Source organism: Bubalus kerabau, chromosome 15 (assembly GCF_029407905.1).
Source record: "Bubalus kerabau isolate K-KA32 ecotype Philippines breed swamp buffalo chromosome 15, PCC_UOA_SB_1v2, whole genome shotgun sequence".
Taxonomy (NCBI): domain Eukaryota; kingdom Metazoa; phylum Chordata; class Mammalia; order Artiodactyla; family Bovidae; genus Bubalus; species Bubalus kerabau.
In genome coordinates this window covers 74,680,776-74,692,796 of record NC_073638.1, presented here as the reverse complement: position 1 = coordinate 74,692,796, position 12,021 = coordinate 74,680,776, and the positions used below count along the sequence as shown (strand labels likewise).

General features: G+C 43.1%; 1 protein-coding gene across 4 annotated transcripts in view; it reads right to left on the bottom strand.

Moving 5' to 3' along the window:
• The window catches only part of ALKBH3 (alkB homolog 3, alpha-ketoglutarate dependent dioxygenase), a 41,966-nt gene extending 30,601 nt beyond the window's left edge, over positions 1-11,365 (bottom strand). Inside the window, exons 1-5 of one of the 4 annotated variants that reach the window (XM_055549349.1) lie at positions 11,162-11,365; positions 9,389-9,534; positions 9,183-9,286; positions 8,355-8,389; positions 5,978-6,025 (exon numbers count right to left, since the gene is read on the bottom strand). In XM_055549349.1, coding sequence (XP_055405324.1) covers positions 5,978-6,025; positions 8,355-8,389; positions 9,183-9,286; positions 9,389-9,467 — 266 coding nt within the window. In that variant the 5' untranslated portion in view covers positions 9,468-9,534; positions 11,162-11,365. Of the gene's footprint in view, positions 1-5,977; positions 6,026-8,354; positions 8,390-9,182; positions 9,287-9,388; positions 9,535-10,782; positions 10,934-10,973; positions 11,131-11,161 lie in introns of those variants that run through there. The other 3 variants (XM_055549351.1, XM_055549350.1, XM_055549352.1) reach the window with 3 other exon arrangements.
• Between the last annotated feature and the right edge of the window lie 656 nt (positions 11,366-12,021).

The following is a 12,021-nucleotide window of genomic DNA, read 5'->3' as shown; positions in this document are numbered from 1 at the left end:
AGTTGATATTTTGAAAGAGCCAAAGCTCACCTGAAGCCATACCAGGTTAACAATGACATGTAACAAAAAGAATGCAACTGGTTTTCTTGTGTGACTATTAAACTTGCTCTAAAAGGGAAGTTCTGAAAACGGAAGTTCTGAAAAGGGTTGTAACAATGGCAGTGCCATCGGACTAACTATAGAGACTTGCAAATCCAAAAGCAACTCTTTCTAAGCAATTCACTTAGATACACAAATTCTGATTTATTTAAACATCTCATTAATTTACAGTAACGTGGAAAAGGTCAGTTTTCATTCCAATCCCAAAGAAAGGCAATGCCAAAGAATGCTCAAACTACCGCACAATTGCACTCATCTCACACGCTTGTAAAGTAATGCTCAAAATTCTCCAAGCCAGGCTTCAGCAATACGTGAACCGTGAACTTCCTGATGTTCAAGCTGGTTTTAGAAAAGGCAGAGGAACCAGAGATCAAATTGCCAACATCCGCTGGATCATGGAAAAAGCAAGAGAGTTCCAGAAAAACATCTACTTCTGCTTTACTGACTATGCCAAAGCCTTTGACTGTGTGGATCACAATAAACTGTGGAAAATTCTTCAAGAGATGGGAATACCAGACCACCTGACCTGCCTCCTGAGAAATCTGCATGCAGGTCAGGAAGCAACAGTTAGAACTGGACATGGAACAACAGACTGGTTCCAAATAGGAAAAGGAGTACGTCAAGGCTGTATATTGTCACCCTGTTTATTTAACTTATATGCAGAGTACATCATGAGAAACCCTGGGCTGGAAGAAACACAAGCTGGAATCAAGATTGCCGGGAGAAATATCAATAACCTCAGATATGCAGATGACACCACCCTCATGGCAGAAAGGGAAGAGGAACTCAAAAGCCTCTTGATGAAAGTGGAGAGTGAAAAAGTTGGCTTAAAGCTCAACATTCAGAAAATGAAGATCATGGCATCTGGTCCCATCATTTCATGGGAAATAGATGGGGAAACAGTGGAAACAGTGTCAGACTTTATTTTGGGGGACTCCAAAATCACTGCAGATGGTGACTGCGGCCATGAAATTAAAAGACGCTTACTCCTTGGAAGGAAAGTTATGACCAACCTAGATAGCATATTCAAAAGCAGAGACATTGCTTTGCCAACAAAGGTCCGTCTAGTCAAGGCTATGGTTTTTCCTGTGGTCATGTATGGATGTGAGAGTTGGACTGTGAAGAAGGCTGAGCACTGAAGAACTGATGCTTTTGAACTGTGGTGTTGGAGAAGACTCTTGAGAGTCCCTTGGACTGCAAGGAGATCCAACCAGTCCATTCTGAAGGAGATCAGCCCTGGGATTTCTTTGGAGGGAATGATGCTAAAGCTGAAACTCCAGTACTTTGACCACCTCATGTGAAGAGCTGACTCATTGGAAAAGACTCTGATGCTGGGAGGGATTGGGGGCAGGAGGAGAAGGGGATGACAGAGGATGAGATGGCTGGATGGCATCACTGACTTGATGGACGTGAGTCTGAGTGAACTCCGGGAGTTGGTGATGGACAGGGAGGTCTGGCATGCTGTGATTCATGGGGTCGCAAAGAGTCGGACATGACTGAGCGACTGATCTGAACTGAACATGCACTGAGGTGATGCTTTCAAAATGAAATAATGACTACCGCCTAACATACCCTAAATCGCATATGCTTTAATGTTATTGAAATCTACCTTTATATAGCAATACAATATAACTTAACATCAGAGAAGGCAATGGCACCCCACTCCAGTACTCTTGCCTGGAAAATCCCATGGACGGAGGAGCCTGGTAGGCTGCAGTCCTTGGGGTCACTAAGAGTCAAACACGACTGAGCGACTTCACTTTCTCTTTTCACTTTCATGCATTGGAGAAGGAAATGGCAACCCACTCCAGTGTTCTTGCCTGGAGAATCCCAGGGACGGGGAAGCCTGGTGGGCTGCCGTCTATGGGGTCACACAGAGTCGGACATGACTGAAGTGACTTAGCATAGCATAACTTAACATATATTATATATAATAATGCATGATTAACATAATAATGCATGCAATAATAAGCAATCCCCTTCGTGGATCACAGTCTTGTCATGGTGAAGGGGTTTGTGTAACTCAATGAAGCTACAAGCCATGCTGTGCAGGGCCACCCAAGACAGATGGGACATAGTGAAGAGTTGTGACAAAACATGGTGCCCTGGAGGAGGGAACGGCAACCCACCCCAGGCTTCCTGCTGCAGGAACCCAATAAGCAGTATGAAAAGACAAAAAGATAGGACACCAGGAGATGAGCCTCCACCCCCTGCCCAGGTCTGAAGGTATCCAATATGCTACTGGAGAAGAGCAGAGGGCAATTACTAATAGCTCCAGAGAGAATGAAGTGGTTGGGCAAAAGCAGACATGTCACTCAGTTGCAGATGTGTCTGGTGGGGAAAGTAAAGTCCAATGATGTAAAGAATGGTATTTCATAGGAACCTGGAATGTTAGATCCATGAATCAAGGTATACTGGACATGGTCAAGCTGGAGATAGTAAGACTGAACATTGACATCTTACAGATCAGTGAACCAAAATGGATCAGTGAACTAAAATGAATTAAATTCACGAACAGGTGAATTAAGTTCAGATGATCATTATATCTACTACTGTGGACAAGAATCCTTTAGAAGAAGTGAAGTAGCCCTCACAGTCAACAGAAGAGTTCCAAATGCAGTACTTGAGTCCAACCTCAAAAATGACGGAATGATCTTGGTTCATTTCCAAGGCAAACCATTCAACAATACAGTCATCCAAGTCTATGCCCCAACAACTGATGCCGAAGAATCTGAAGTTGACTGGTTCTATGAAGGTCTACACCACCTTCTAGAACTAACACACAAAAAAGATGTTCTTTTCATCATAGGGGATTGAAATGCAAATGTAGGAAGTCAAGAAATATCCAAAAGTGAAAGTCAGTCAGCTGTGTCCGACTTTTTGTGACCCTATGGACTATACAGTCCATGGAATCCTCCAGGCCAGAATACTGAAGTGGGCAGTCTTTCCCTTCTTCAGGAGATCTTCCCAACCCAGGGATCAAACTCAGGTCTTCCGCATTGCAGGCAGATGCTTATCAGCTGAGCCACCAGGGAAGCCCAAGAATACTGGAGTGGGTAGCCTATCCCTTCTCCAGCAGATCTTCCCAACCCAGGAATCAAACTGGGGTCTCCTGCATTGCAGGCAGATTCTTTACCAGCTGAGCTACCAGAGAAGTCCACAAAAAATACCCAAAATAACAGGCAAGTTTGGCCTTAGAGTACAAAACGAAGCAGGGCAAAGGCTATTAGTTTTGTCAAGAGAACATGCTGGTCATAGCAAACACCCTTTTCTAACAACCTCAAAGATGACTTTATACATGGACCTCACCAGATGGTCAAAACTGAAATCAGATTGTGTTCTTTACAGCTGAAGATGGAGAAATTCTATACAGTTAGCAAGAACAAGACCTGGAGCTGACTGTGGCTCAGATCATGAGCTCCTTATTGCAAAATTCAGGCTTAAATTGAAGATAGTAGTGAAAACCACTATACCATTCAGGTATGACCTAAGTCAAACCCCTTATGATTGTACAGTGGAGTGATGAATAGATTCAAGGCATTAGATCTGGTAGACACAGTGCCTGCAGAGCTACAGACTCTATATAGTAGGTAGTGACCAAAACCATCCAAAGAAAAAGAAATGCAAGAAGGCAGCGGTTGTCTGAGGAGGCTTTACAAAGAGCTGAGGAAAGAACAGAAGCAAAAGGCAAGGGAGAAAGGGGAAGACACACCTAACTGAATGCAGAGTTCCAGAGAACAGCAAGGAGAGATAAGAAGGCCTTCTTCAATGAACAATGCAAAGAAAGAGAGGAAAACAATAGAAGGGGAAAGACTACAGATCTCGTCAAGAAAATTGAGATACCAAGGGAACATTTCATACAAAGATGGGCACAAGAAAGGACAGAAACAGTAAGGATCTAACGGAAGCAGCAGAGATTAAGAAGAGGTGGCAAGAATACACAGAAGAACTATACAAAAAAAGTCTTAATGACCGGGATAACCATGATGGTGTGGTCATTCACCTAGAGCCAGACATCCTGGAGTGTGAAGTCAAGTGGGCCTTAGGAAGCATTACTGCAAACAAAGCTAGTGCAGGTGATGGAATTTCAGCTGAGCCGTTTAAAATCCTAAAAGATGATGCTGTTAAAGTGCTGCACTCAGTATGTCAGCGAATTTGGAAAACTCAGCAGTGACCACAGGACTGGAAAAGGTCAGTTTTCATTCCAATCCCAAAGAAGGGCAATGTCAAAGAATGTTCAGACTATCATACAATTGCACTCATTTCACATGATAACAACAACATTATACTCAAAATCTTTCAAGTAGGCTTCAGCAGTATATGAAATAAGAACGTCCAGATGTACAAGCTGGGTTTTGAAGAGGCAGAGGAACCAGAGATCAAATTGCCAACATTCACTGGATCATGGAGAAAGCAAGGGAATTTCAGAAAAATATCTACCTCTGATTCATTGATTATGCTTGCTAAAGCCTGTGACTCTGTGGATCACAACAAACTATGGAAAATTCTTCAAGAGATGGGAGTACCAGACCACCTTACCTGTCTCCTGAGAAACCTGTATGGGCATCAAGAAGCAACAGTTAGAACCAGACATGGAACAATGGACTGGTTCGAAATTGGGAAAGGAGTACATCAAGACTGTATATTGTCACCCTGCTTATTAAGAGTACATCAGGTGAAATGTCGGGCTGGATGAAGCTCAAGCTGGAATCAAGATTGCCACAAGAAATATCAACAACTTCGGATATTCAGATGATACCACTCTACTGGAAGAAACTGAAGAGGAACTAAAGGGCCTCTTGGTGAAGGTGAAAGAGGAGAGTGAAAAAGCTGGCTTGAAACTCAACATTCAAAAGACTAAGATCATGGCATCTGGTCTCATCACTTCACGGCAAATAGAAGGGGAAAAAGCGGAAGCAGTAACAGATTTTTTTTCTTGGACTCCAAAAATCACTGCGGATGGTTGACTGTAGCCATGAAATTATAAGACGCCGGCTCCTTGGAAGGAAAGCTATGACAAACCTAAACAGCATATTAGAAAGCAGGACTACGACTTTGCTGATAAAGGCCCATATAGTCAAAGCTATGGTTTTTCCAGTACTCATTACAGATGTGAGAGCTGGACCACAGAGAAAGCTGAGCACCAAAGAACTGATCCTTTCAAATTGTGAGGCTGGAGAAGACTCTTGAAAGTCCCTTGGAATGAAAGGAGATCAAACCAGTCAATTCTAAAGGAAATCATTCCTGAATATTTATTGGGAGGACTGACGCTGAAGTTGAAGCTCCAGTACTTTGGCCATGTGATGTGAAGAGCTGACTTGTTGGAAAAGACCCTGATGCTGGGAAAGACTGAAGGCAAAAGGAAAAGCAGGTGACAGAGGATGAGATGGTTAGACAGCATCACCAGCTCAACAGACATGAGTTTGAGCAAACTCCGGGAAACAGTGGAAGACAAAGGAGACCAGTGTGCTACAGTCCATGGGTTCTAAGGAGTCGGACCTGACTTAGTGACTGAACAACCATGACACTCTAACAATAATATAGCACTCACAGCACAGAAGTTGAGACCAGGCTCAACTTGAATATTAAACTGCTATGTAGCACCAGGACAAAATATTGAATCTCCCTGGACCTCATTTCCTCACGTGAAAAACTGGAGAAGTAATAGTTATACTATACCTGACAGAGAGGTTATGAAAATGTTTTGAAGCTAGTATAAAAGGAGATATTACTACATATTTGCTCTCCAGGAATTTAAGGGGCAGATGTTACCTACTTTAATCAAGGTTAACACTCTACAAGGAAAACATTCTAAATATTTCAAAAGGCTTGAAGTAAGTGATTAATTATAGTCCCTTTCTAGTGAGGATTCACTTACCTAGATATGCCTGTGGGTGACACGCTGATTTCATATACACCCTCTTTTCTAAAGAAACCAAGAAAACAAAGGCTTATTAGTACCAAGTTAAACAACATACTGCACGTAGTGGAAGGAAGAGTTGTCTTCGGAGTGCACAAAGTTCCAGCTCACCAAAACCACTTCCCGATGAGGGTGCATGATGAGGGAAATATAGCCCCACCTTCTTCTACCACTGAGATAAAGGGTAAGATGGTGGTAACCATTACTGGCCTTGGGTATAGAATCCTGACAAAATCAGGCCATGAAGACAAAGGCCACAATAAAGTAAATTCTTATTCTGTACCTTCATATTTCACCCATAATTCAGGTTGATGTGTCATAGGAATCTATCACACAAAGGGGTGCCAAATTGAGCATCCCCTTGGAATCTGGAATAGAGATACATGGAACAAAAGTAGAAGGTCCCCATGATAGAGCTCCACCTCCTAGAAGTTGCCACAGACTCAGCATCCTCCAGGGTAATTACTGCTTGGAATCCCCTGAATACATCACCACATGTCTGATCCTATGCTTTTCTACATGCTGGCATGTGTCCCCACTATCTAGCACCCCCAATCCAAATTGCCCCCGGCTTTGGTCCAGTGGAAAATTCTAATTCATCCTTCAAAATCTCAGCTCAGTATTACTTTGTCTAAGCCTTTCCTAACCTGTTACATATCTCAACCTCTGTGACCACTGCACCTCACCTAGAAGTATACTGTTCCAAGATAGTCAGGATCACAATTTGTCAGACTACATGTCTATTTCATTTACTAGACTATGAGCTGCTGAAGGGCTGGGATGGGCGACTTTTCTGTCTCCTAGTGCCTAGCACACAACAGATGAACAGTAGAAAGTTTATTGAACTTAATCCAATGTATGAAAGTACAAAACTGTCACAGAAGGGCACGTCATGGTAAGAAATGTGATCCAGACTGGATAGGTGTTTCCGTCCAGATAGCTGTGTCAGATGCTTCTCACAGAGATAAGTTATGGAGAATAATATAAAGGGACAGTATTTACGTCATCTTTTTCCAGGTGACTTAGCAGTTCATAATCTCTGACCTGGGCCCTTAGGTGGATGTGTAAGCCACTCTGAGTCAAAATGTAGGCAGTTATTATCATAAACATATAGCATGTTTCACAATATTAGTTGGCTATAAAATTTCCTAGAGTGCTCATATTCTCAGTGCTATATTTTGGGCCATATTTAGAAAATGGTTCATTCTAAATATGAGGGATATTTCTGGCTATTAAAAAAATCTAGCATAGCTAATTTTAGATAAACAGAATTAACAAACCCTATGGTCAAGTAGGAATGCGTACCATCATTTTTTGTCTCTGTCTGGGAAATTCACAATTGTCCCTTTTTTTCAACCTGAATGTCCCATTTGTAGCTTAACAGGTTTCTTGGCTTTGCTTCTTTTCCTTACCATCGATGGAGGCAGTATCACATTTGTATTTGCAAAACAAAGACTGTTAAAGCTACCAGTCTGGGTCTTAAGTGATTATATAGTCCAATCCCTTAATATTACAGGCAAGGAAACACAAGTCCAGAGAGACAGTAATAACTTACCTAAGGACTAGTTACATAGCTGACTAGTGGCCAGGCCACAGCTACACACCTCTCTGAAAATATGATGATACTTGTGTTAGTTTCAAACTTTTCTAAAATATACAAGTTGGCCTGCAAATAGCCAAACAGCTGAATACTTGCTCATGAGCAACAGCACACATTTAATGTTAATTTGCTAAAATAAAAGCATGCTTTCTACAGATAATTGATCTGCATTAGATGGAAATTGAGAAGCAGGCCAAGAGAAATCAAAGCATCTTTCATCATTTTGAAAAAGAATATTTTTAGACACAGATCAATGTAAGAGAAATGTTTATTATCATTTAATTGCTCTGGAACAATTCTGTGGTTTTAATAAATGAACTGTAAAAGCTTCTAGATTTCTAGCAGTTTTCATAGCACTGCTAGTTAATTGATACTAAAAGGTTTTTTGAAGAATCATGTTTCAATGACTCAGGAAAAAAATTCCTCTGTGTCTTTACCTAAGAGATATTTTAGCTGCTATCTGCATATATGTTAGTCAAACAGAGTCAGGAAATCTACACCAGTCAGAGTTTAGGGAACAGATATCTGGTTGCATTTTCCACACCATCAGCAAATTCGGAAAGGCTTCTCAAAAGACCGGGTTTAAAGATATCTGAGACAGGGATATCCCAGCTTAAAATTTAAGACACTAATTGACCATTATCTTTTCCAGATGGAAACACCAGGCCAAGGGAGAGATCTGGGGCTCTCCATTCACCGTGGGCAACAGTCCCAGGAGGGCAGCAATGTACTTACTCAATCACTCGTGGCTCTGGGGCTCTGCGCGCCGCCTGCAGAGAAACAGTCAGGTATTATTTCTGAATGATTCCTGATCCCCAGGGAGGTTTCCTTGCAGAATTGTGGTATCCTCTCATTCCTAGTTAAAATAAAGCAGGTTTAAAACTACCCCTGTTTTATTCTAAGCTCTTAGTATCCCACCAGAAACTTCTGGTTCTACTCTTCTTAGAACTACTCCAGAGCGACTAGTAGGCAGTAAAGGATGACAAAACTAGAATTAATATGTTTCCTAGCAGTAAGCATTCTGAAAAAAAAAACATTCTTTTCAAGGGATTTTTAAAAACAGAAGACATACTAGGAAATAGGAGGTTTTAATCATTATTTATGCAATCATTACTACAGGAGGATACCTGATTTTTAGCGCCTTTTCCCCATGTTATTAAAAACAGCAACTCTTCCCCGTTTCTTACATTTTTCCCAGCGGGATTAAGCAATGCAATAGCTAAAATTTCAATACAATTCCACAGATATTTGACACACTAGCATTTTTAGGACTGTTAGAACTTAGATAACTAATGCAAACTCTAGTCATGGTATAACCTCTAGTCACAGTACATCTCTTTGGCAAAAAAAAAGGGAATTATATATGCCTATAAATTGGGCGAAGACTACTAAGAATTCTCAGACATACTAAGAAACTAATATTCCACATTTCATTATTATTACAGGCCTTTCAGTTCTCTATTAGTGAGCTTATTCAATCACCATTTATTTGCGTGTCTGCTATGTGACTGTTGCTTTTATAAATAAATCTTTGTGACTGTTGAAGAAGAAACAAGAATTTACCTCCTGGGGTTCTTTGAACACAAACTGTCTGTCAGACAGATGCTGCTCCTTGTTCATCCAGGTTTTACCAGGTCTCTGTTGGAGAATGTTCTCAGCAGTGGGAGCTGAAAAGAGAGAAGATTCAAACCTTAACATCAATTAAAAGAGAAGGATACTGGTCCATACACATATACACACAAAAACAGGAGATCCCCCCAGGTCCTTGCCTGGCTGAACAGTGGCCTGGTTCTTAGCAGGACCAGCCCAGGCTCCCTGCACTCGGGCTCGCCGTCTTTTGTCCTCCATGCTGACCAAGACTTTTATGCTTAGCTTTCAGAAAATTTCATTCCTGATTCAAACTACACAATGGTATCTGTTTAAAGAGGAAAAAAAAAAAAAGATGCTTTAAGTTGGGGTTGTGAAAGCTTTGACTACCAAGCTTTGACTATAATCCTTTCAAGTAGATGAGATGACTCAATAGCAATCAGTGCGTCTACATAAAATCAACTCTGAGATCACAACATCTCAATCAGGAGCCTACTAAGTTACTTGGGGATGCTGCTTTTAATGCTTATCTTTTAATGATTTAGCTTATCGCATTACTTTCACTTTATTCACAAGAAAGTAGATACTAAGAAATTCTATAACCAGGATCTACCATAAACCCCATTACTCTTATTAGTCCCCCAAGACGACAACACAACGGAACTGTGATATGCCACCTCCATGAAGATTCAGAAATAGGCTAAAACTCAGTTTCCCCGGGCATTTCCATACTCCATCATCACAGGCTGCATCAAACTTCCCTTGAAGCTTGATAAAAACACCTATGGCCCGTCTCAGAAGATTTGATGTTGGATGGATACACGTGTCTGTCATTGAAATAAGCATTGTAGGAGGTGATGATAAACAGATATGTAAGGGCCACGAGGTTAAGTGGTTCACCCAGTGTCACTCAGGAAATCAACAGGTAATTAACGTTCAGATTTTACCACATTCCGGTCTTAAGTAAAAAATCCACACCATAATGGCCAGGAATATTAATTTGACATTTTTGCCAATAAAAGTCTAGCCCACATCAAATACAGAGCATACACATCCGCAAAACAAAACCAAACAAAACGAAACGGGAACGTTGGGGGCACGTACGGACTTACAGTCCATTTTCTCATAGGTCCAAGACAACTTCACTCCAAAGTTCTCAAAGGTTAACAGGCTCTTTTTAATAGCTTGTTTAGCCTACAAATTCCCAGCCCCACCCCCGGACTTTCTGATTCAGTAGAACTAAGCTGGTCCTGGGAATCTGTATGTTTAACAAATTCTCCCAAGTGATAAGCACGTAAGTTTTCTTATTTAATAAGTGGGCAGAGGACAGAGGCTGCCATCTGCCCACAGAGTTAACGGTAGAACCGAATATCTACTCTCCAGTTCCACATGATTTGTAGAGGAAGCTCTCGTATGATATTTTCTCTCCGTTGAGGCCTTAAAACCGTAACGCGACAACCAGCTCTCATTCTTGCTGTGTTCACAGGGGAGCGATGTGTTACGTGCACCGCACGGCTGCTGAAAAGGCAGATTCCAGAAATCTGTGGAGTCTCGGAAACTATTAACTAACTCCTACCTTCCACGCCGAGATTCTTTACCCGAATTAAGCACGAGAACCCCGCTTCCAGGGCCAAGAGCGAGCGCTCCTGCGGCAGCCCAAGGACTCGCTTTGAATCCGAATCTGACCCTTCCCAGCGGCGTGGCCTGAGGCAAATGCCTTCCCCTTTCCAAGTCTGTTTCCTCCTCTGTCAACAGAGGAGCCAGTACCTCTCTCATGGTCCGAGCGAGAATTAAGCGATGCTCGAAGGTGAAAGAGCCTGGTCCTCTCAATAAGGCTTAAGCAACTTTACTTTAGACCCGTTCCGCCCACCCCCGGGAGGCCCTGAATGAAGTCCCCTGAGGAAGGGACTCAGGAAGGTCCCCACAAGTCGCAGCGACAGGCCGGGAGGCCGCACCTGCCAGCGGAGCCGGGCGCGCAGGTTTTAAAGCCGCTCTTCCGAAAGCAAACCCCGCGCTGCCTCGGGCCTGCTCTGCCGCCGGCGGTCTGCGGGGAGTCTCTGAACCCCGGCCTGACACCAGCACTTCCCACCCGCAGGCCCACGGCGGCAGGCACGTCCCCTGACGTCACGCGCCGCCGCCGCCACCGCCTCTTCCGGCGCCACAGCCCGGATCTCCGGGCGGCTCGGTGTTCCTCGAGCCAAAAGGGCCGTGTCTCTGACGGTGAAGACGGCAGCGCCGGGGTTCTAGGGTAGCACAGAGATTAAGGGTGCGGTGGAGCCCCGTTAAGGGTCGGCTGTGGCGATGGTGGGGATGAAGACGTTTCCTCGGCCGAAGTCCCACACCCCTAAGCAAAGACGAGAGACATCCAAGGGCCGCTTCTTTGGTCCGTGCCGGAAGAGCGACCGAGCCCCAGCGGAAGGGCGAAGGCGTTGGGGAACCTGGTATTGATGCGCTGAGCAACAGGGTTTCACTTTCATCCTGAACTCCACTGAGAGTCTGAGATGCACCTCGTTTGTTTTCCCTGCAGCCGGTGCAGACTTCTGTCATAGCACTGAGAATAGGACCGCGCCCTATTTGCAAACAAAGTTTGCTTGAGAGAAGAGATCTGAGTTTCACGCTATACACCTTTTTACTTGGTGTATAATCTCGGTCGGGTATCCTGCTTTTTTTTATGAAATGGGCATAGCTTTTCTGTCGGGAGGATTACATGAGATAATGTATTGACAGAATTTAGCACGATGCCTGGAACACAGTAGAAAATAAATGTTAAGTGTCTTCAATCTGTCTGAGTTCTTGAGACACATCTTTAAGTGGC